This window comes from Papio anubis, chromosome 13 (genome assembly GCF_008728515.1).
Source record: "Papio anubis isolate 15944 chromosome 13, Panubis1.0, whole genome shotgun sequence".
Lineage (NCBI taxonomy): Eukaryota > Metazoa > Chordata > Mammalia > Primates > Cercopithecidae > Papio > Papio anubis.
This window is the reverse complement of record NC_044988.1, coordinates 49,073,632-49,092,728: the sequence shown is the minus strand read 5'-3', so window position 1 is coordinate 49,092,728 and position 19,097 is coordinate 49,073,632. Positions and strand designations below refer to the sequence as shown.

The 19,097-nt window shown below is 36.2% G+C and overlaps 1 protein-coding gene across 1 annotated transcript in view; it reads left to right on the top strand.

The window, feature by feature from the left end:
* MLLT3 (MLLT3 super elongation complex subunit) overlaps positions 1-19,097 on the top strand; it is a 282,499-nt gene that overhangs the window by 161,293 nt on the left and 102,109 nt on the right. Inside the window, 2 exon segments of the mRNA XM_017949830.3 lie at positions 7,796-7,878; positions 16,697-16,840. Coding sequence (XP_017805319.1) covers positions 7,796-7,878; positions 16,697-16,840 — 227 coding nt within the window.

Below are 19,097 nucleotides of genomic sequence, written 5' to 3'. Positions count from 1 at the left end.
TTAGTCTGTTTTATTATCATAGCACTTGTATTATTCTCTACTGTTATTTTTATGTAGCACTTGTCACTCAGTACTTTCTCAGTATTTTATATATGCATGTTGTCTTTCTCTCCACTTCCTCCCTTTATCTCCCAACAGTGGATATAAGTTTATTAAGTGCAGGGGGCTTGTCAATTATGTTTATTGCTCTATCCACAGTCCCTAGAATAGAACTTACTTAGCAGGAACTGGTCTCTGGTTAGACTGAGAACAGGACTCTTGTCTTATCTTTGTAAACTTAAGATTTTGTCGTGCTTATTGAATTTAATTAATTTGGCTATTATTGAGAAGAAATGAGTTAATATTAATGAAAAGTATAATTTTATAAATTAACACATTAAAATTCTTTTTTTTTTCTAAATAAAAAACTATACCAGTTTTAGCAATGGCTGGGCCACGTGTTGTACATGGAAGCCTGGGTAAAATTTAGATGCCAGAGGGCTGTCCCAATGTTTGTTTTTTCTGCTATCTACAGAAATCAAAAGGCAATTGTTTTAGGAAGTGATACTCTTCAATGGCTTTTTATATATTTTATTTTTAAAAAGCCACCGAGAAGGACTGTGTTTCAGATGAACAACTTCTATGATGTAGTAGTACACACTGAAATGAAGATGTTCCCAACAAATATTAGGAACAGTTCTTAGTTACTTTCCTAGAAGATCATTTTCTGTGTAGCTAGTGTTGCTTTTCCAGATGGACTTTCTGAGATATGAGTATTTTGCCCAAGGTTTAACTTTAAGAAAATGATAATAATTCTTGGAATACAAGTCTCAAGATTTTTCCATTTCTATAATTTTCCATAAAAGGTTAGGTCTGTTTCTAGGTTGAACCTTCTCTGAAGATACAGTTTTTTCTATTTTGCATCATATTAGCCTGGACATCTGTTTCCACTAGGCTAATCATTTGAAACAATTCTGTATACTGAGTTATATTGAAGGAACTTCGGGCAAGTTGCTAGGAGAAGCACTATCAATTTTAGTGAAAGATGTAAGCCTGAGGAATTATATTTAGTATTTCCTAACAATTAATAATATTATCTAGTTTTGGGCAACTTCTGAATTTTGCTGGCTTATTTGTTATACATTCCTTGAAGAAATGATTGTGAAGGCAGTCCTGTTTTAACATAGCTGTTATATTCCCTCAAGATGGAATGTATTGGCTTAACCTCAGCTACATGGACTTTGCTAACTCTAATGACTAAACTCCTTAGAAAGCTAAAAATATTGTGCATATATTAAAGAAAATTTCTTCTCCCCCCCACCCCCTTGAAAGAGAAGCTAGAGATATTCTGAATATATAAGTAAAGATTCCAAGTTACTAACAAATGAAGTAATTTTTATGTATCATCATTAAGATTTTTGCAATATAGCCAATTTGGAGTCTCGAATTCTTATTCCAAATCTAGGGGTTCTCTGTAACATTTCAGATTTAATAATCCCTCCTTTATGAGTACAATCCATTTTTCCTTTCCTGGACTTTTGACATGAATTTCTGAGTGTGTATAGCATGATGTTTTCTATACAAATATAAACTTTATTTGTATCGTGTGTTGTTTTGTTGTTTTCAATGTTTCTGCTTATACTGACTGTCTCATTATATTGAATTTTACTCTCCTGATGCCTTTGCTCACACTTTCTGCTTGCTGTCCAGGCTTTGTATACTTTCTCCTGTATACTTGCTCCATCCCTTCCTTTAAAACTCATGCTAAAGTTATGTTTCACAAATTTAACTCAATTTCATAAATGATCATCTGGGATAAGGAATGAGAGGAGGTGTGAGAAACAGCATTAGCTTTTGGAAAGCTCAGAATTAAGTAGGGATGAGGATGGGACTTGATGGTAGCAGATATATTAGGATTAGCTAATATGATGCAATGAGAAAAAGGTAGAAGAGAGAAATGACCATTTTTGTTTTGAATATTGGCAGAAGGCTCTCCAGAAATAGTGCTGTCGAGTCAGGCCTTGAGTGGTGAGTCCAGAGGAGGTGGACAGGTGGTCCGCATCTTCTCCGCTAGCTAACTGTATCTAGTTTGTGTTTTTAAAACTTTATGAAAGTTAATTAGACAGTTAGAGTGGGTGGCTACAGTTCTTTATTGTATAAGAAGCAGTTAGGTTTTTAGAATTGCATTTGAATTTTTTAAAAGATCCACAAGGTGATACCAGCTCAACATACAGCTCAATATATTTGTTGATGTTATCTTTAATTCTTGTTCAAGGAAATGGAGGAAATAAACACAAAAGAGGGAAAACTTTTTAAAATTTTTTCTTCAGGAATAATCTGTTTTGAAGTGGGCTGAATAAAAGCAATGATGAATCTTTTTGTGTGTGCATGTGTGTGCTTATAAAAATAAAAACGAAACCCAACTGTTGATTTTTGTTTTCAAAATGTCTTGACTGAAAAGCCTTAAGCCATGTTTAGTGGTAGGTACGGTAAGATACCCTCTGATGCTCAGACTTTCAGACGCTAGCTCTAGACTTCCAGATGCTAGTGCAGAACAGTTTGGGTGCAGGGAGACGGGCTGAACAGGACCCTGTTTGCCCCATTCCTGGGGGCTCTGATGTGGTAGAACTGAAGCAGGAAGTGAGGGAGTCCAAAATGCTAAAGCTGGAAGGGACATTTGACACAAAGCAATAGTAATAACCAGTCTATATATAGTTTGATGTGTTTCCTTCCTGAAGGGCTCTCTGCACAGTAAATAAAGCCAATAATTATCAATGGGCAACTGGGCCATGTTCTTAACAAAAGTATTCAGATGGCCATAAATCATAGCATCAAAACAAATAGACTAAAGGGATGCTCTGGAGAGGAATCTACCAGCTGTTTTCCTGAGGTTTTGGGAAAAAACTGTTGCCTAATAATATTTCTAAAGTTTAAATGAGGGTCTTATGGAGTTGGCAGAGTTTTTTCTTTTGGTACTAAAAAAATGGCTCCTATTAATTACATTTATTTATTGAATATATATAAGTAATTTATTATATAAGCACAAACATATTTTTTCAGTTACAGAGCATTTATTTCTCTGTACCAAGCACAGCTCTTTGTCAAATCTTTTACTTCTAAATGAGAATATTAAAATTTTCAGTAAGGACTTTTAATAAGTAAGGATTTGACTTATTGCTAACTTATTTCTAACTTTGACTTATGGAAAATTTGCCATATCATTTTCTTTTCCCCCTTTCCATGTGTTTTTCTTCCTTGTGTACATGTTTTCCAACTAAAAATTAAATAGGTTATTGGTTAATGTATGGTTAGCATCATACTACATATTATATATTTGAATCTATATTGTGTCTGTTATTTTGAAAAGCCATTTCAGGGAAAAATGCAATTAAACCCAATTAAACTTCTTTTTAAACAAACAAAAACTTTGGTCTGTTTCTCTCAGGCATGAATTTTCGTTATAGTATCCTAATAGACCTTACATGGTACATGGGATTAATTGGACAAAGAGAGTTTTGAAAACCTCTCCCAATTAGAGTCTTGGAGCACGTGGGTAGTAATGTGTGGACAGAGAGGAGAAGGGGAGCCATTATTTATGGCTCTTGAATATTAGTTTCAAAATGGCCTTAGCGATCTTCTGGTCCAGTTGATTAATTCAGTTGCTTAAAATGTGGTACTCTCAGAACTAGGAGCAGTTCCACAGTACTCAAGAAAAATTTCCTCTGTGGCAACACTTTTCTATCACCTGTACCAATTTTTAAAAAGTTTTAAAAGTTTATGTTGATTGTAGGGGTTCTGGAGAAGAGTTTGATTGGTTACTGTCAACTCACCACTTCTATTGGAAAAACAACTGCTTTGGCAGTGGTAAATCAGCGAAGGGTAGCATGAGTCTTTTAAAAGTTAAATTTAACAGACATTTGTTAAGTACATATTATTTGGCTCAACAGTAGTGTCAGGCATTACAGAGATGAATAATGATTTTGGTTGCTGACTTCGAGGGGGTCTGTCTAGTGTAGGAGTCTGAGAGGGAAATGACTTACCTACTGACCTGTTCATTGCAACAAGATCATGGAAGAGAGCCAAGGGAGATGTTCTGAAAGAGCTAACATCTGGGCTGGATTTTTACAGATGAAAAAAGTATTTAATAATTTTGCCTGAATTAATATGTGAGAACGCATATGCATATAATAGAACATGAGAATTTAAAAAATAAATGTTAATTACCCCATTTTATTGTCACCTAAAGATTTTAATGGCTTTTTAAAGGTGAATATTCCTTCAGTAGCTTCTGAAACTTGGCCTTTTATGACATAGAGCTTAAGGATGATCTGATTCTTGAACAATCAAGAGGAAGAGTTAATTTAAGGGTTTAGAATGCTTAGCTATCATAAACTTAATGCAGTGAGAGAAGAGACTCTTAACGAAGAAGTATGCAAGTGACAGGTGATCCCTCCCAAACATGGTTCTACTAGTTTTAAAAAGAATTGCTTTATATCTGATGTACTATCCCTAGTGGCTAAAATGTTTCTAAGTTTTAACTTCTGTTTCTTGTTTTGAACTAAGAAACTCATCATTCTGATCATAAAATACCCAAATTAATAACTTCCCCTAATTTGACTTTCTTCAGATTAGAACTGTAAGTTTTTATTTACATGGCTACTGATTTTCTAGCCTGTTTATTGTGTGTAAAAAGTTCCTATTGTTTGCTTCTAATTAAGAACTCAGTGCTTTACAGACATTGTTCGTTATTGTTGATGAAATTATTACATTAAAAATAATTATATGAATTGGTAAACAGTTTCTTATAAAATCACACTTCTATGGAATATTAGTGCATAGCAGGCCATTTTCTTTAAAGGGTGGGGAAAAAAATCCAAAGACATTCAACGATAAGATGTGCGCACTAACGGCTGTTTCCGATAATAGGAGCAATTTGCATTCAGAATAGAGAAAATGAATTATACAAAAGGGTATATAGAGGAACAGCTATAACTTCTCTGGCATGTGCAGCAGCCCACAAAATAAACTTCCTTCCAATGACATTGGCATGATTAATCCCAAGCAACCTGGACACTGAAATTGCTGTTCTGAAAAGGGGCTTTGCAGCCTGGAAATGTCATGAGTGTAACACTAGCCTTCTTGCTAAAGTGGGGTGGGGGCTGCTCAGTGCATTTAGTGAGACTCTCTCCTTTCTCCCCCAACCCCCAATGTTCACAGTATTTGAATATTCATGATGGGTTGACAGGTGGTCACTGAATGCAAGACTGAAGCCATTCTGGATCCTTTCACTTTTTCATTTTTCTATTAGAGAAACTTACAAGGTCATGTGAGATGCCTCGTTCTTGATTTACTTCTTCTGATATCAGTTTGGGACAATTTTCCTAAGGTGGGCTTCAGTTTACCTTTTTGTAACCATATTTTTGCTTGTGGAATGTCTAACCAATTTCCAGGTACATTATCAATATCATGTCTGTAATAAAAATGCCTCGCGCTTCTGTTTCCTTACATACAGTCTCCTGGCATGTCGACAGCCATGCCTTCAGTTGTGTAGATGGTGTTTCCTCTTCTTTAAAGGGAGGAAAAACGTAGGCTGTCTAGAGAATATTCAATCCAGGGCTGTGGACCTGAGTCTTCTGACCCAAATCTAGGGCTCTCTGCTTGCTGCATCCTGTTTATTTTCATCCAAAAGGCTACATAGCAATTGGGTGTTTTAGGGTTAGATTTCCTGCCCAGCTTGAGTCACTTACTGAGAACTTATGTGCACCAGGTCCTGTGCTGCATCTTATACGCACATCATTGTGCTTATCCATTCAGGATGCTTTAACAAAGTACCATCCACTGGATGGCTTATAAACAACACAAGTGGACTTCTCACAGTTCTGGAGACTGAAAGTCCCAGATCAGAGTGCCACAATGGTAGGATTCTGGTGGGGGCCCTCCTCAGAGTTGCAGACTGCTGTCTTCTCACCATCTCCTCACATAGAGGAAGGGGCAAGAGAGCTCTCTTGGGTGCTAATCCTATTCATGAGGTTTCCACCTTCATGACCTAATCACCTTCAAAATTCCTACCTCCTGATAGGATTTCAATTTATGAGATTTAGAGGAATACAAACATTCAGTCCGTAACAGTCACCCTGTTTAGTCTTCACATTGTCTAGAAGAGGAACCCAGAGATTTGAGGTGAAATAATTTTGCAGAGGTAGCTCACATAGTCTGAGGAGGATCATGGATTGGCACCCAAGTATGCTGGGCTGCTGTCACCTGAGCCCTTGACACTCTGTCTTCTTGAGGTGAATGTGCTTTCTGTCCTTGAGAAGTGAAAGGAAATTAGCAGAAAGAGCTTTCAAAATATGGTCATAAGGAACTCTGTTCAGTGTCAAGGCACTGATTCAGGCTGTTAACTTTTCGGGAGGATAAAAGGAAAAGAGATAGTAATACTTTGTGGTCTAGAAAGATCTTGTGAAGAAATTAGAATTTGAATTTGCAGAGGATACTGAGTAGCTTCAAGGTGTGGTAGAAGGGACAGAAAGAGGACTAGGCACTGGTGGGAAATGCTGGGCGCATTTGGGGGAAATGCATTGGAATGAAACAGAGGGGTTTTGGTAGGTGACAAAGGGACAGGTAAGCTGGGGCTGCTGAAGAGGACTCAGGGCATCAGTGTGTGTGGCCTTGGTATTTGGCATGTACGTGTTTACTTCATGATACCACCAAAATGTAGTCTTAACTAGAATGGTTTCAGTTGGCTTGTGATTGATTTTCATTTAATTGAAAGTTTAGTGGAATGAAATCCTATTTAGCTTCTTAGGGTCTCTTATTCCCCAAGAGCTTGCCTAATAGTCTTGCTTCCTTTTAACTCCATGAGAAATAAAAGCCTTATTGTTTCTTTTGTATTCTTATGATGTGATTAGATCTTAAGTGTTTACATGTATGTTGGTATTTCAGTAAACATTCCTTTTGGGTGGGTGAAGGAGGGAGGTTATGTGTCATAGAGAAACGCTGGTTTTGGGATTTTCTAAGGAAAGCAGATGGCATAGAAGTCAGAACATCTCTAGGCCAGGCACGGTGGCTCATGCCTGTAATCCTAACACTTTGGGAGGCCGTGGCAGACGGATCACCTGAGGTTGGGAGTTCGAGACCAGCCTGACCAATATGGAGAAACCGCGTCTCTACTAAAAATACAGAATTAGCTTGTGTGGTGGCGCATGCCTGTAATCCCAGCTACTTGGGAGGCTGAGACAGGAGAATCGTTTGAACCGGGGAGGGGCAGGTTGCGGTGAGCCGAGGTTGCACCATTGCGCTCCAGCCTGGGCAACAAGAGCGAAACTCTGTCTCACAAAATAAATAAATAAATAAATAAAAATAAAAAAGAAGTCAGGACATCTCAGACAAGTCAGGAGTTAAGGTGGAGAGTGATTTGCATCAAAGACTAGACATAGATAATACTCTTGTTAGGAAGCTTACAGTTCTTTTCAAACTTTGGGTTATAGGGAGCAATCATCAGTTTCCCTAAAGCTTTAGGGCAGGGTAATAACAAGTGAAGTTCACTCATTAATAATCATGGTTGACTGTGATGAGCTATTCTCCACCAAGATTTGAATAAATGAATTACATATCTGCTTTACATAAGAGAAATTATTGTTACAGTTTCTGGAGAAGAAATAAAGGATAGATCAGAGACTCAACTGGGGGTTTGTTTTGGCAAGGGGCTATGAAAATTGGGTGTGATCTAGACGGTAGAATGGGATTTTTTTTTTTTAAAAGAAGAATGTCTTTTTGTCTATTCTCATCTTACCTATTTTCTTTCTTAATGTTGCAGTGTGCAAAGATCCACCTTACAAAGTAGAAGAATCTGGGTATGCTGGTTTCATTTTGCCAATTGAGGTTTATTTTAAAAACAAGGTATGTAATCTTTACCCATTAATCTTTCAGTAGAAGATCCACCATTAGCCAAATGATGTTTAAAATAATTTTGACTCATAAGCACTTCTGTCACTAGATGATATTAAAATAAAAGTTAAATTTGTCTTCTAGGAATTTTGGCTATCATTACCCTTAATTATCAAGGAAGTGGCTAGAAGAAGATAATTTTAATTAAATGAAGTCAGATTATGTGAAATTCATTAAGTGTTCCTTTAAAGAGAGGAGTGATTACCATATGGAAAAGATAAATATGTTTGTAAAATAGAAAAGAAGAATTATAGTTTTTCAGTAAAATGCTTCTTTTCTCATTTTCATATCTGTAGAATTTTTTTGAGGCTTGCAAAGAATAATCTCATTTTATCTTTAGCTGATACCCACACCATACATGTATATAGTTATTTCAACTTCAGATATATGGATTTTACTGAATTTAAAAGTTTTCAGGCCAGGCGCAGTAGCTCACACCTGTAATCCCAGCACTTTGGGAGGCCGAGGCAGGCAGATCACTTGAGGTCAGGAGTTCGAGACCAGCCTGGCCAACATGGTGAAACCTCGTCTCTACTAAAAATACAAAAATTAGCTGGGTGTGGTGGTGGACACCTGTAATTCCAGCTACACAGGGGGCTGAGGCAAGAGAATCACTTGAACCCGGGAGGCGGAGATGGCAGTGAGCCGAGATCACACCACTGCACCCAGCCTGGGTGACAGAGTGAGGCTCCATCTCAAAAAAAAAAAAAGTTTTCAGCACTACATATGTGGCATAACACACAGATTGTATAATGCCAGACAAATTGCTCAACCTCTGTGGAGCTTACTTTCCTTATTTATGAAATGAGGAGATAAGAGTACTTACCTCAAAAGGTGGTTAGTAGGATTAGATAAAATAAACTTCTGCAAAGTATTTAGAATAGTACCTTATAGATAAGCACTTAAAATGCTAATTATTATATTCCTTATTTTTCCTCCAGAGATATCATAATTTCTAAAACCTGTTGAAAAGTCAGGTAATTGGCTTTTTTTTTCTTTTAAGGAACTGAGCAAATAGAATATCATGTTATCCAAACCAGTGCTCAGTAAAATATGGTCCTTGGGATAGCATTAGCATTACCCTAAGAACGGGTTAGAAATGAGATTCTCAGATTCAACCCAGATCTATCAAATCAGAATCTCTGGAGGTAGGGCCTAGGAATCTGCATATTTACTAGTCCTTCTGATGCTTAGTAAGAGAACCACTGATAAGCCACTCTTTAATGTGCAGTCCCTTCCACTGGAACAGTGTCACACTGGCTTTTTCAACTTATAGCAGTCTCAGTGCTCAGTTCAGCAGTTAGAAAGTGTTAAAACCAGATTCATGATCTAGGTCTTTCTCTCCATTGGCTATACTCCTAACTTCTGTGCTATCTAGCAATAACTCTTTGCTAGAATAATAATTATCTTTCTTAGTGGTGATACCACTGAATCGTTCACATATTTGTCATCAAATCAAATTGTTGAGATGTATTTATATCTGCTCATGTGATATGCCTTCATATTGAAGTGCTCATTTTTCTCATTTCAAGTTCTGTTTCCCTTAAGAAAATGGTTTTTGGCTTTCTTTTACTTCTTTTCTTTTTCCTTCACCACCAATTTCTCCAATACTTGTTACTTGTTATTGTATATTATAATCATCCTAGTAGATGTGAAGTACACCTCATTTTGGTTTTATGTGCATTTCTTTGATGACTTACAAGTTCGAACATCTTTTCATATGCTCATTGTTCATTTGTATTTTTTTTTGGAGAAGTGACTATTCATATCCTTTGCTCATTTTTCAGTGTAATTTTAATTTAAGCGGTATGTTTATGGGAAGAAATTTAGAGCCTGTCTCTATCTCCCATCTTTCCCACTACCCTTTTAATATCTTTTTTTTAAATTTATTTATTATTATTATACTTTAAGGTGTAGGGTACATGTGCATAACGTGCAGGTTTGTTACATATGTATACTTGTGCCATGTTGGTGTGCTGCACCCATCAACTCGTCATTTACTAAAGACACATACCCTTTTAATATCTTAGAAGTTTAAGTGATGAAGATCATATGGTGCTTTTCTTCCCTCTTGTCACATCCTCATATCCAGTGTTGTATTTCATCTAGAGATTGGGCTACATTATAGGAACAATCTAGCCCTTCAAGCCAGCAAAGTTCTTATCTCAAAGAAATTAAAGAATAGGCAATTATCATCTGTTATGAGAAGACAATAATGGTTATGATTATACCACTGCCTTCCCACCAGCAAAGTTAGTTTGACATTGCATTGACCTCAGTTTGGAAATAATGATGCAGTGAAGTATCTTCTCTCTTTTCTTGTTTTTAACGTTTCTGGTCATTTGTACAAGCTCTGAGTTAAGCAGAGGAATCTATTTTATGAATTGCTCAGTTTCCTGCTTTACAAAAATAACTGGAATTTCCCCATATGCCAGATTTAAGAAGAGAACAAGTAAAGGATGAAGAGGCAGCAAGTATCACTCCCTACCACGCGCGCACACACACACACGCACGCGCATGTGCGCGCACACACACACACACACATTCAGTCTTCTTGAAATTCATGGAACAGAGTAAAAGCAAGATATAATGAAGGCACATTGGGTAGTCATTATGACTGTAAGACATATATTCACTTTGTGGGGGATTTTATTTTCTTAAAATATAAGGGAAGAAAGCAGCATATGAGATGAAAAACAGCTCTTCCTTTGTGGCCATTGTAAAATAGACACAGGTGGAACATTGTAGATTTTCTCTTTAGTATATAGATTAGCTTATTTCTATTTTCTAGTTTTAGGCTTTCTTTAAAATTTCATACTTTATAATGATTTCTGTTTTCACATGTACACAATAATACATATATATTTCAGTGTTTGTAATATGGAAAAGCAGGATACACCTAATTGGCCCTATGTAGAGATGAGGATCAGTAAATGGTAATTAAGTAATCCTTAGAATTCTGTACAGTATTTAGTGTGGCAACATGAGTAAGTCTCAAAAAATGATGACTTAAAAGTTGCAGAAATATATGTACATGGTTATATCATTTGTGTATTTTTTAAAGAAATTACTAAAATGAATAATGGTGTTCTGGAGAGGTATGTATTTAGTATAAGAGCATATGCTGGAATGACAACACAGGAACTTAAGGGCATTAGTTACTGGAGGAGAGGAATGGAGAAGTTTACACATATGAAGTTCTTTTGTTTTATTTTGTTTTGTTTTGATGGGGTTTCACTCTGTCACCCAGACTGGAGTGCAGTGGTGCAATCTCAGCTCACTGCAACCTCCGCTTCCTGAGATCAAGTGATCCTTCTACCTCAGCTTCCCAAGTAGCTGGGACCACAGGCATGCACCACTACACCCAGCTAATTTTTGTATTGTTTGTAGAGACAGAGTTTTACCATGTTGCCCAGGCTGGTTTCGAGCTCCTGAGCTCAAGCAATCTGCCCACCTCTGCCTCCCAAAGTGCTAGGATTACAGGTGTGAGCCACCCCGACTGGCCAAATTTTATTTCTTTGAAGAAAAAGATAAAGCAAATCTCTGGAAGTGTTAGCTGTTTAATCTCAGTAGAGGGCACATGGATATAGCATTTTAAGTACTTTTCTATATGTTACTAATTTCTTAGTTAAGAAAGGAATTAGTGCTTTGTCACTGTGTTGTTTTCTTAGGATGTCTTAGAAACTAAATGTTTACTATAGTCTGATCTAGATCTCTGAGCTAGATATATTTGTTTCTTTATTTTTTCTAATTTTAACTTGTAAGAGCACCTAATGTGAGATCTAACTTCTTAAATTTTAAGTGTATTAAGTGTACAATACCTTATTGTTGACTATAGTTACAATGTACAGCAGATCTCTAGAGCTTATTCATTTTACTTAATTGAAACTTAATGCCTGTTGATTGACAATTCATTTTCCCCTCTCCCCAGCCCATGGTAACCACCATTTCAGTCTTTGATTTTATGAATTTAAAATCTTACATAATATCTGTTTTAGATATCTCATATAAATGGACTCAGACAGTACTCGTCTTTCTGCGTCTGGCTTATTCCCCAAGGTCCAGCTGGATGTATTTTTTATTTTTCGTATTACTGAAATGATCCATTGGTAAAAATTTAATAGGTCTAGGCTCTTGCTTCAGAGTGTTCATTTATTTATTTTGTATATTTATTATTTTATTTATCCCTGGAGTTTATTCAACTCTGTCTTGAAGAATAAACATCCATTGTAGTAATGATGTATTAGTCCCTTCTTACATTGTTATGAACACCTGAGACTGGGTAATTTATAAAGGAAATAGGTTTAATTGATTCACAGTTCTGCATGGCTGGGAAGGCCTCAAGAAACTTACAATCCTAGCATAAGGGGAAGCAAACATGTCCTTCTTTACAAGGCAGCCGGAGAGAAAAATGCAGAGCAAAGTGGGGAAAAGCCTCTTATAAAACCATCAGATCTTGTGAGAACTCACTCACTATCATAAGAACAGCATGAGAGAACACCCCCATAATCTAATTGCCTCCCAAGACACATGGAGATTATGGGAACCACAATTCAAGATGAGATTTGGGTGGGGGCACAGCCAAACCATATTAAATGGTTCATGAAAAAGTGTTGTTCAGAGTTTTCATAGGAATGAGGGAAAGCAGAAAAAAAATAATTCCAGGTAATGGTGGAAGAGTCTTAATTCTACCTATTAAAGATACCCTGTCCTTGGTCACATTCCCATCCTTGTGTTTTTCCTGCTTCTGTAATGAGCTCGTCTTCAATTCTGCTCATTTATTTGAGCTGTCAGGGTCAAGGGGGTAGTAGAGTGTCAGTACGTCTCTTGAGTTTGTATATGTTAATTCTGTCTTATTTTGTATTTGTGTCCAACAAAACAAGCCTATTTGTGAGAATTGTGTGTTTCAGAAACTCTAAACCAACAGGTACACTGAAACATAATCGATTTATGTTTGAAAGGATCCCATGCTTCTCTCTTTCAATATGATCTCATAAAAGAGAGAGTAAATGTCAAGGACTGAAGTTTCTGCAGAATGAGAGAGGGTAACTTGATATTGCCAAAAACAGATTTCCACCTCTAGGAAATGTATTATTTTTATACAGAGAGTAAGCACATGCTTTCTTATTTGAACTTTGAAGAAGAATGTTTTCTGAGGAGCATAGACTGACATAATATCGATGTCTGCCTTCTAAGAGAAGATATTCAGTTGGCCAGAGCACAAGTTTATGAGTACTTTTTTCTTACTTAAAAAAAAAAATCTTAAAAAAAATCATACTCAGGATTCGGAGAGTCATTTTCTGTGGTGCTTACCGTTGGTTTTATTGAAAAGTGATGTTTTTGTTCTGTTTTAGACTGTTGTAGACTATAAAGTGATGTTGATATTACCTCATTCTTTTTATGCTGGTAATTAATGTATTCTTCAATGTTTTTCTCTTTCAGAAAGTGTACAGGAGTATGTATTTTCTTAGTAAAAGTATATGGAATAGAACTTAGGAGTTTTAGTCCTTTGACTACATTTAATGATTGTCAACTATTTGGTACAGTCTTCCCAGATTTCCCTCCATGTATTTGCATAGATAAAATGTGTGTCAGCATAGATTGGCAGGGGCATGATTTAATATTTTTTTGTGACTTGCCTTTAATTCAGTTAGCAATATGCCTTTTTATTTATTTATTTATTTATTTATTTATTATTATTACTATACTTTAAGTTCTAGGGTACATGTGCATAACATGCAGGTTTGTTACATATGTATACTTGTGCTGTGTTGGTGTGCTGCACCCATCAACTCGTCAGCACCCATCAACTCATCATTTACATCAGGTATAACTCCCAGTGCAATCCTTCCCCCCTCCCCCCTCCCCATGATAGGCCCCAGTGTGTGATGTTCCCCTTCCCGAGTCCAATATACCTTTCAAAGTCAGTATTTTTAAACACCTGAATGGTGTTATATGGTAATGATGAAGATAATTCTTAGTTTCTTGTTATTATAAGCAATGCTACCATGAACATTTTAGAGTATATTTTTGTACCTATATTTGAATATTTCTATGGAAGAGATTCTTAGAGGTAGAATTACTGGGTCAAACATCATTTGTATTTAGTATGTTGACAGATATTGTCAAGATGTCTACCAAAAAGGCTTTACTAGTTTATGCTCCCAGTTACGCTCTCCTTTTAAAATTAACTCTAAAGTTGCATCTTCTGTTTTATAACTTAGAGGAGAGACAGATAAATAAAAAATGATCATAACTAAATGTGATAATTACTTTAATAGAGGAATGCTATGAAGGACGTCTAATTCAGATTATATTGGGAGAGTGAGAAAGACTTTCCAGAGGAATTAATGCTTTAGCTGGGTCTTGAATAATGAGTTTGCATTAACAAGGCAATAGGAGGGGAGCTATGCTGGGAGGGAGGACATTTTAGGTTTGAGGAGCACTACTTGTGAAAGGCCAAATGAATGAATTAATGTGAAGTATTGGGGAACTGCAGATGCTTCAAAGGTGTGGGAAAACAGTATAGTAAGATATCAAAAGAAATGTAGGAAAGGTAGTAAGAGACTGCAATGGTTATTCAAAGTAAATGGGATTTTATTGCAGAAAATGATGAACCATTAAAGGCTTTTATGTCAGTGGAAAGCTGTAATCTGGTTTTTGTGTTAGAAAGCTCATTCTCTGGTCATTGTGGGAAGTAGAATGAGGTAAGTTCAAAATCAGGGAGGACATCAAATGAAGAATGGTGGTGGTCTAAGCTAGGACAATATTTATGCCTTAGAGGAAAGGATAGGTGGATTTGAAAGTTCATAAGGACGAATGCTAAATAGGACTTAGAGAAAATTTGACTGTAGTGAGTGAGGAAGAAGGAACAGTTGGGAATGGTTTTTGTGTATTTTAACCTTGGCAAGCAGTTAGAATTGCTGTTTTCCAAGATAATAGAGGATAGGACAAAAGACACATATGCATGAATTGGATGCTGCCATAAGTCAACCTGTGGAACACATGTATGTAGCAGCCAATGAGAGCTGGGCTGGAGATACACTTAGGGGAGTCACTGTCACACAGGCGGAACTGACTCCTTGTGAATAGGTGTCATCTCCTTGGGAAACTTTGCAGAAAGGTAAAGCACATTTAAGGGTCAATGAAGAAAGAGAAGAAAGTCCATGAAGAATATTGAGAAGGAACAGCCAGTAAACTTTGAGGAAAACCAGGAGAGAATGGCATCCTGATAAGAGACAGAAAAAGTAGGTTTCATGTCAGATTGTAGTGGAAGTGAAGGAGTACTGAAGAAATGAGTAGAGATTATTATTTGGGAAGTTTGGATGAGGAAGTGGAAACCATGAATTTTGAGTAGTTAATTCTTATATTCTGACAGTTTCAGGTGCTAAGACCCTTGAGTCAAAAGAAATGGATTCAAATCATTTTTGTTTCATCATGTATTAGTAATATAACAATAAAACAAGGCTCACATCTGCCCCAAAGAGAGCAGTGAGAATTAAATGAGATGAATATTAAAGTACGTATTAGTTGTCATTATTATCTTGAGTCTGTATTTTCACCTTGCGTGGCTAAAGATCAATGTGTAGAGAGGGATAAATGTTCAGTCAACTTAAGTAATGGCTTGAGAGTTGAACCTAGGTATCATGAAATTCTAATTATTGTGTTCTTTTGCATAAGATGCTATTTTGTCCTAGTTATTTATTCAGAAAAATGCCATTCTTATTAATCTCACAGATACTTACTGCATTTCTACTGTGTATAGTCATAAACTAGTTTTTGAGGATACAATGATGATTCAAACATTGTTCCTACTTTCAACAATCTTCTGATCCAGCAGAGTAAATGGTGATAATAAGAAGTCAATTATTCTAAGATGTGGCAAGGGTAAGAGAAAGATGCATACAGGGTAGAGGAGAGGCAGTGGGGAGCTGAGAGTTAAGGGAAGGTTTTCCAAAAGTGAAATCATAAGTTGGGAAGGATGAGAAGTTACGTAGGTAAAGCAGTAGGTAGAGAAATGGAGGTAGGCAGTGAAGGTAGTAATGCAAAGCAAGAATGAAACCAGAGGTAACCTACAACATGGTAGGTACTGGGAAGCAACCAGCAGTGGGATATTGCTAGGCCATCAGATGGAGAGAAGGGGAATGGTAGGATATGAAGCCAAGAGCCAGATTATGAAGGCCCTTATGTGGCATTCAGGTGAGATTAGGGTTTTTAGCCTAATGGCCATTGGAAACTGTTGAAATTTTAATTAGGAAGTGAAAATGGCTAGATTTTTGTTTCATACAGATAATCTTAAGGTCTGAATGGAGGTGGAATTGAAGAGAATATATCCCAAAGTAAAGAGTTTATAGTAGTTTGGGCCATGAGTAAGAGCCTAGTAGTAGGAGTTAGAGGGCTTGTTTGAAGAAATATTTATGGAGAAAATGGCAGCCTTTGATGGTGAGTGTAGTGGGGTAGGGAAGAGGAAGGAATGTGCTTGGTTTCTAGTTGGGTGGCTGTGTTGCTGGTATCCTGTCACCTAAAAGATCATGGGGAAGATGAGAAGTTTTTCTCATTTCGTTTCCCCTAACAAAAGAAACTAATTTGTCAGATATTTCCACTTTGTTTCATTGATGATTCCATGATACTTTTTTCCCCCCAGTACTGCTTTGACAGTTTAGCTGTTAGATGTCTTAGGTCTTTTCTATTTCTTATGAGGAGTAAATTTTGCTTTTAAAATTTCACTTATGCCTCTCTTTTGTCTTTCATAAATTTTGTTAACCTCCAGGAAGAACCTAGGAAAGTCCGCTTTGATTATGACTTATTCCTGCATCTTGAAGGCCATCCACCAGTGAATCACCTCCGCTGTGAAAAGCTAACTTTCAACAACCCCACAGAGGACTTTAGGAGAAAGTTGCTGAAGGCAGGAGGGGTAAGTGGCACTCTCTTGTGAAAAGCGTTCCTATTAAAAAACAAAAAACAAAAAAAACACTAGTTCCTGATGTGTTAAAAAGTATAATAAGGTTTTGGGAGAGGTAAAAAGAGATGATGTAACTTGATGGCTTAGCTGTGGATTCATGTGTTCAGATGAAGAGGTAGACAATAATATTTTAGATAGGTATAAGTTTGAAATTACACTATGTATTAAAACAGTCGTAAAATCTATGCAGCTCAAATTTAATTATGACAAAATGCCAAAACAAATAAGCAATAAACTCTCCTCATTTAAGAAAAGAATAATATCTGAACTGTGTTGTATCAGTTATAGAAACTTTGGGGTTAAGTTGCAAGTCACATTAAAAATTATATAAAAAGAAATCCAAATTTTCTTGATCACAATTAATAGAAAAAGTATCTTCACTCATATTACATGTTTGAATCATTTAAATACGCATTTTTGTTTGTTTGAATTTTGTGTCGATAAAAGATGGATTTTCCTTTTTAAAGTAATGGTAGCAAAAGTGTTGTAAATTTTTGCCCTTGTGATTTGACTAGTATGGGAAAGAATTTTAAGTGGTACCTCTTGCAAACATAAACATTTGGAATGTTTGCTTCTGAAGCTGGGTCAGCTGTACAAACACTATTGATTGGTCAAAATCTATTTGACAATGAGTGTCACTGGGATCATCAGCTCCTACTTCACATGAACTTACGTATCATATTATGTGGGCACTTCACACCCTATTTTGAAATGTGTTCTTTTCTCCAGGATCATCTTCACTTCACTTCCAGTTTCTCTGGAAGGTTTTTGCACAGTTTTCTATTTATGAAGTTATTTTCTATATGCATTTGTAGACCATAACCCGCCAAGATGCCTTATATCACTGATAAACTCTACCTGAGGGCTTTGTAGGAAGGAGGTGGTTTTTTTGTGGCGTAGTTTTCTTTATTGGATACATGAACAACCACTTTGAGAACCTAAGAAAAGCTATTGTTCCTCTTATGAGAAAGTTGCCCATATATATAATTGTGTGACTATTCTGGGTGATGTGAACCTTATTTTTTGAGTTCTGTTTTGCTAGGCTGCTGCCCTTTTACCTGAATTATGAATATGTGTTTGAAGCATTGCAAGTACTTTTACCATGTTTCATTCCTTGTTGTATGTATGTCAGTAGAAAAGTGGGTATTGGGCCAGCTTTGGAAATGAAATGCCACTTAGAGTATTCTATGGGGGAAATGCAGTTTCATGAAGAAATGGGCTTTTGTAACACATCTTATTTTAAAATTAGGAACTTATTATAAAACTATTAAAGAAGTTGTTTGGAAAAGTAACTCTATTTTACTCCTTTTATGGTTATCAGGAGTATAGTGTTGATGCTATTTACCTAAGTCTATGCCCTTAACAATCAACTGGTCCATTTTACATCCTAATCGGCCTCATTTTTTTTCTTAAGAATTTGGCATTTTACATTTCTGATTATCTCTTTTGGGTTGTGTAGTTGGGTGGGTAATTAGAGTGTGCAAATTATGGAACTCGAGTACATCATACTTCTGATAAGGGTCATAGGAAAACGTAAATATGACACAAGAACTTTTTAAAGCAACCACTTAGTCCCAGAGAAGTAGAGGGTTGCCTGTGAGCTGGAAAAGAGGTTACAGTCAGTGATAATGCAGCAAAGTGCAGCACTGCATCCTGATAAGGTCTCTAGTTGATTTCTCATCTTGTGCTCTACTCAGCCTTTATCTCAGAATGATTCTTCTTGACTTCCAACTTTCCTTCTTTGTGTTTAAGTGCTGTTTGAAGCCAGCAGATATTTTCCTATTAGAATTAGACTGTGTCTTGACAACTCTAAAATAATAAAATGTGAACTATTCCAGGCATATGCTATTTGAAATATTACAAGTTATTTAAGGGACTAATCACAGTGAATTTTGCAGTAAAATAAACACTTAAAAATTTATTAAAAATCATAGTAATTCTACAGATTTTGTCTATTTCATATGGGAAGATTAAAATGAACTTCTATAGAAATGTAAAAAGAAATCAATAGACTAATAAACTTTTTTTGACTTACCTAGATTTTTGACTGCCTTATATTATTTATACCTGGCTTTAACCATTTGTCTTGTCTTAGTATTAATGCAGCCTATCATGGTGTTACTAACTTATGAGCCATTCTGATTTCATGAGAAATGAGTTCACGATTGTGTCTTCAGATAAACTTTTCTCTTTTTTTTTTGGCCTGGGT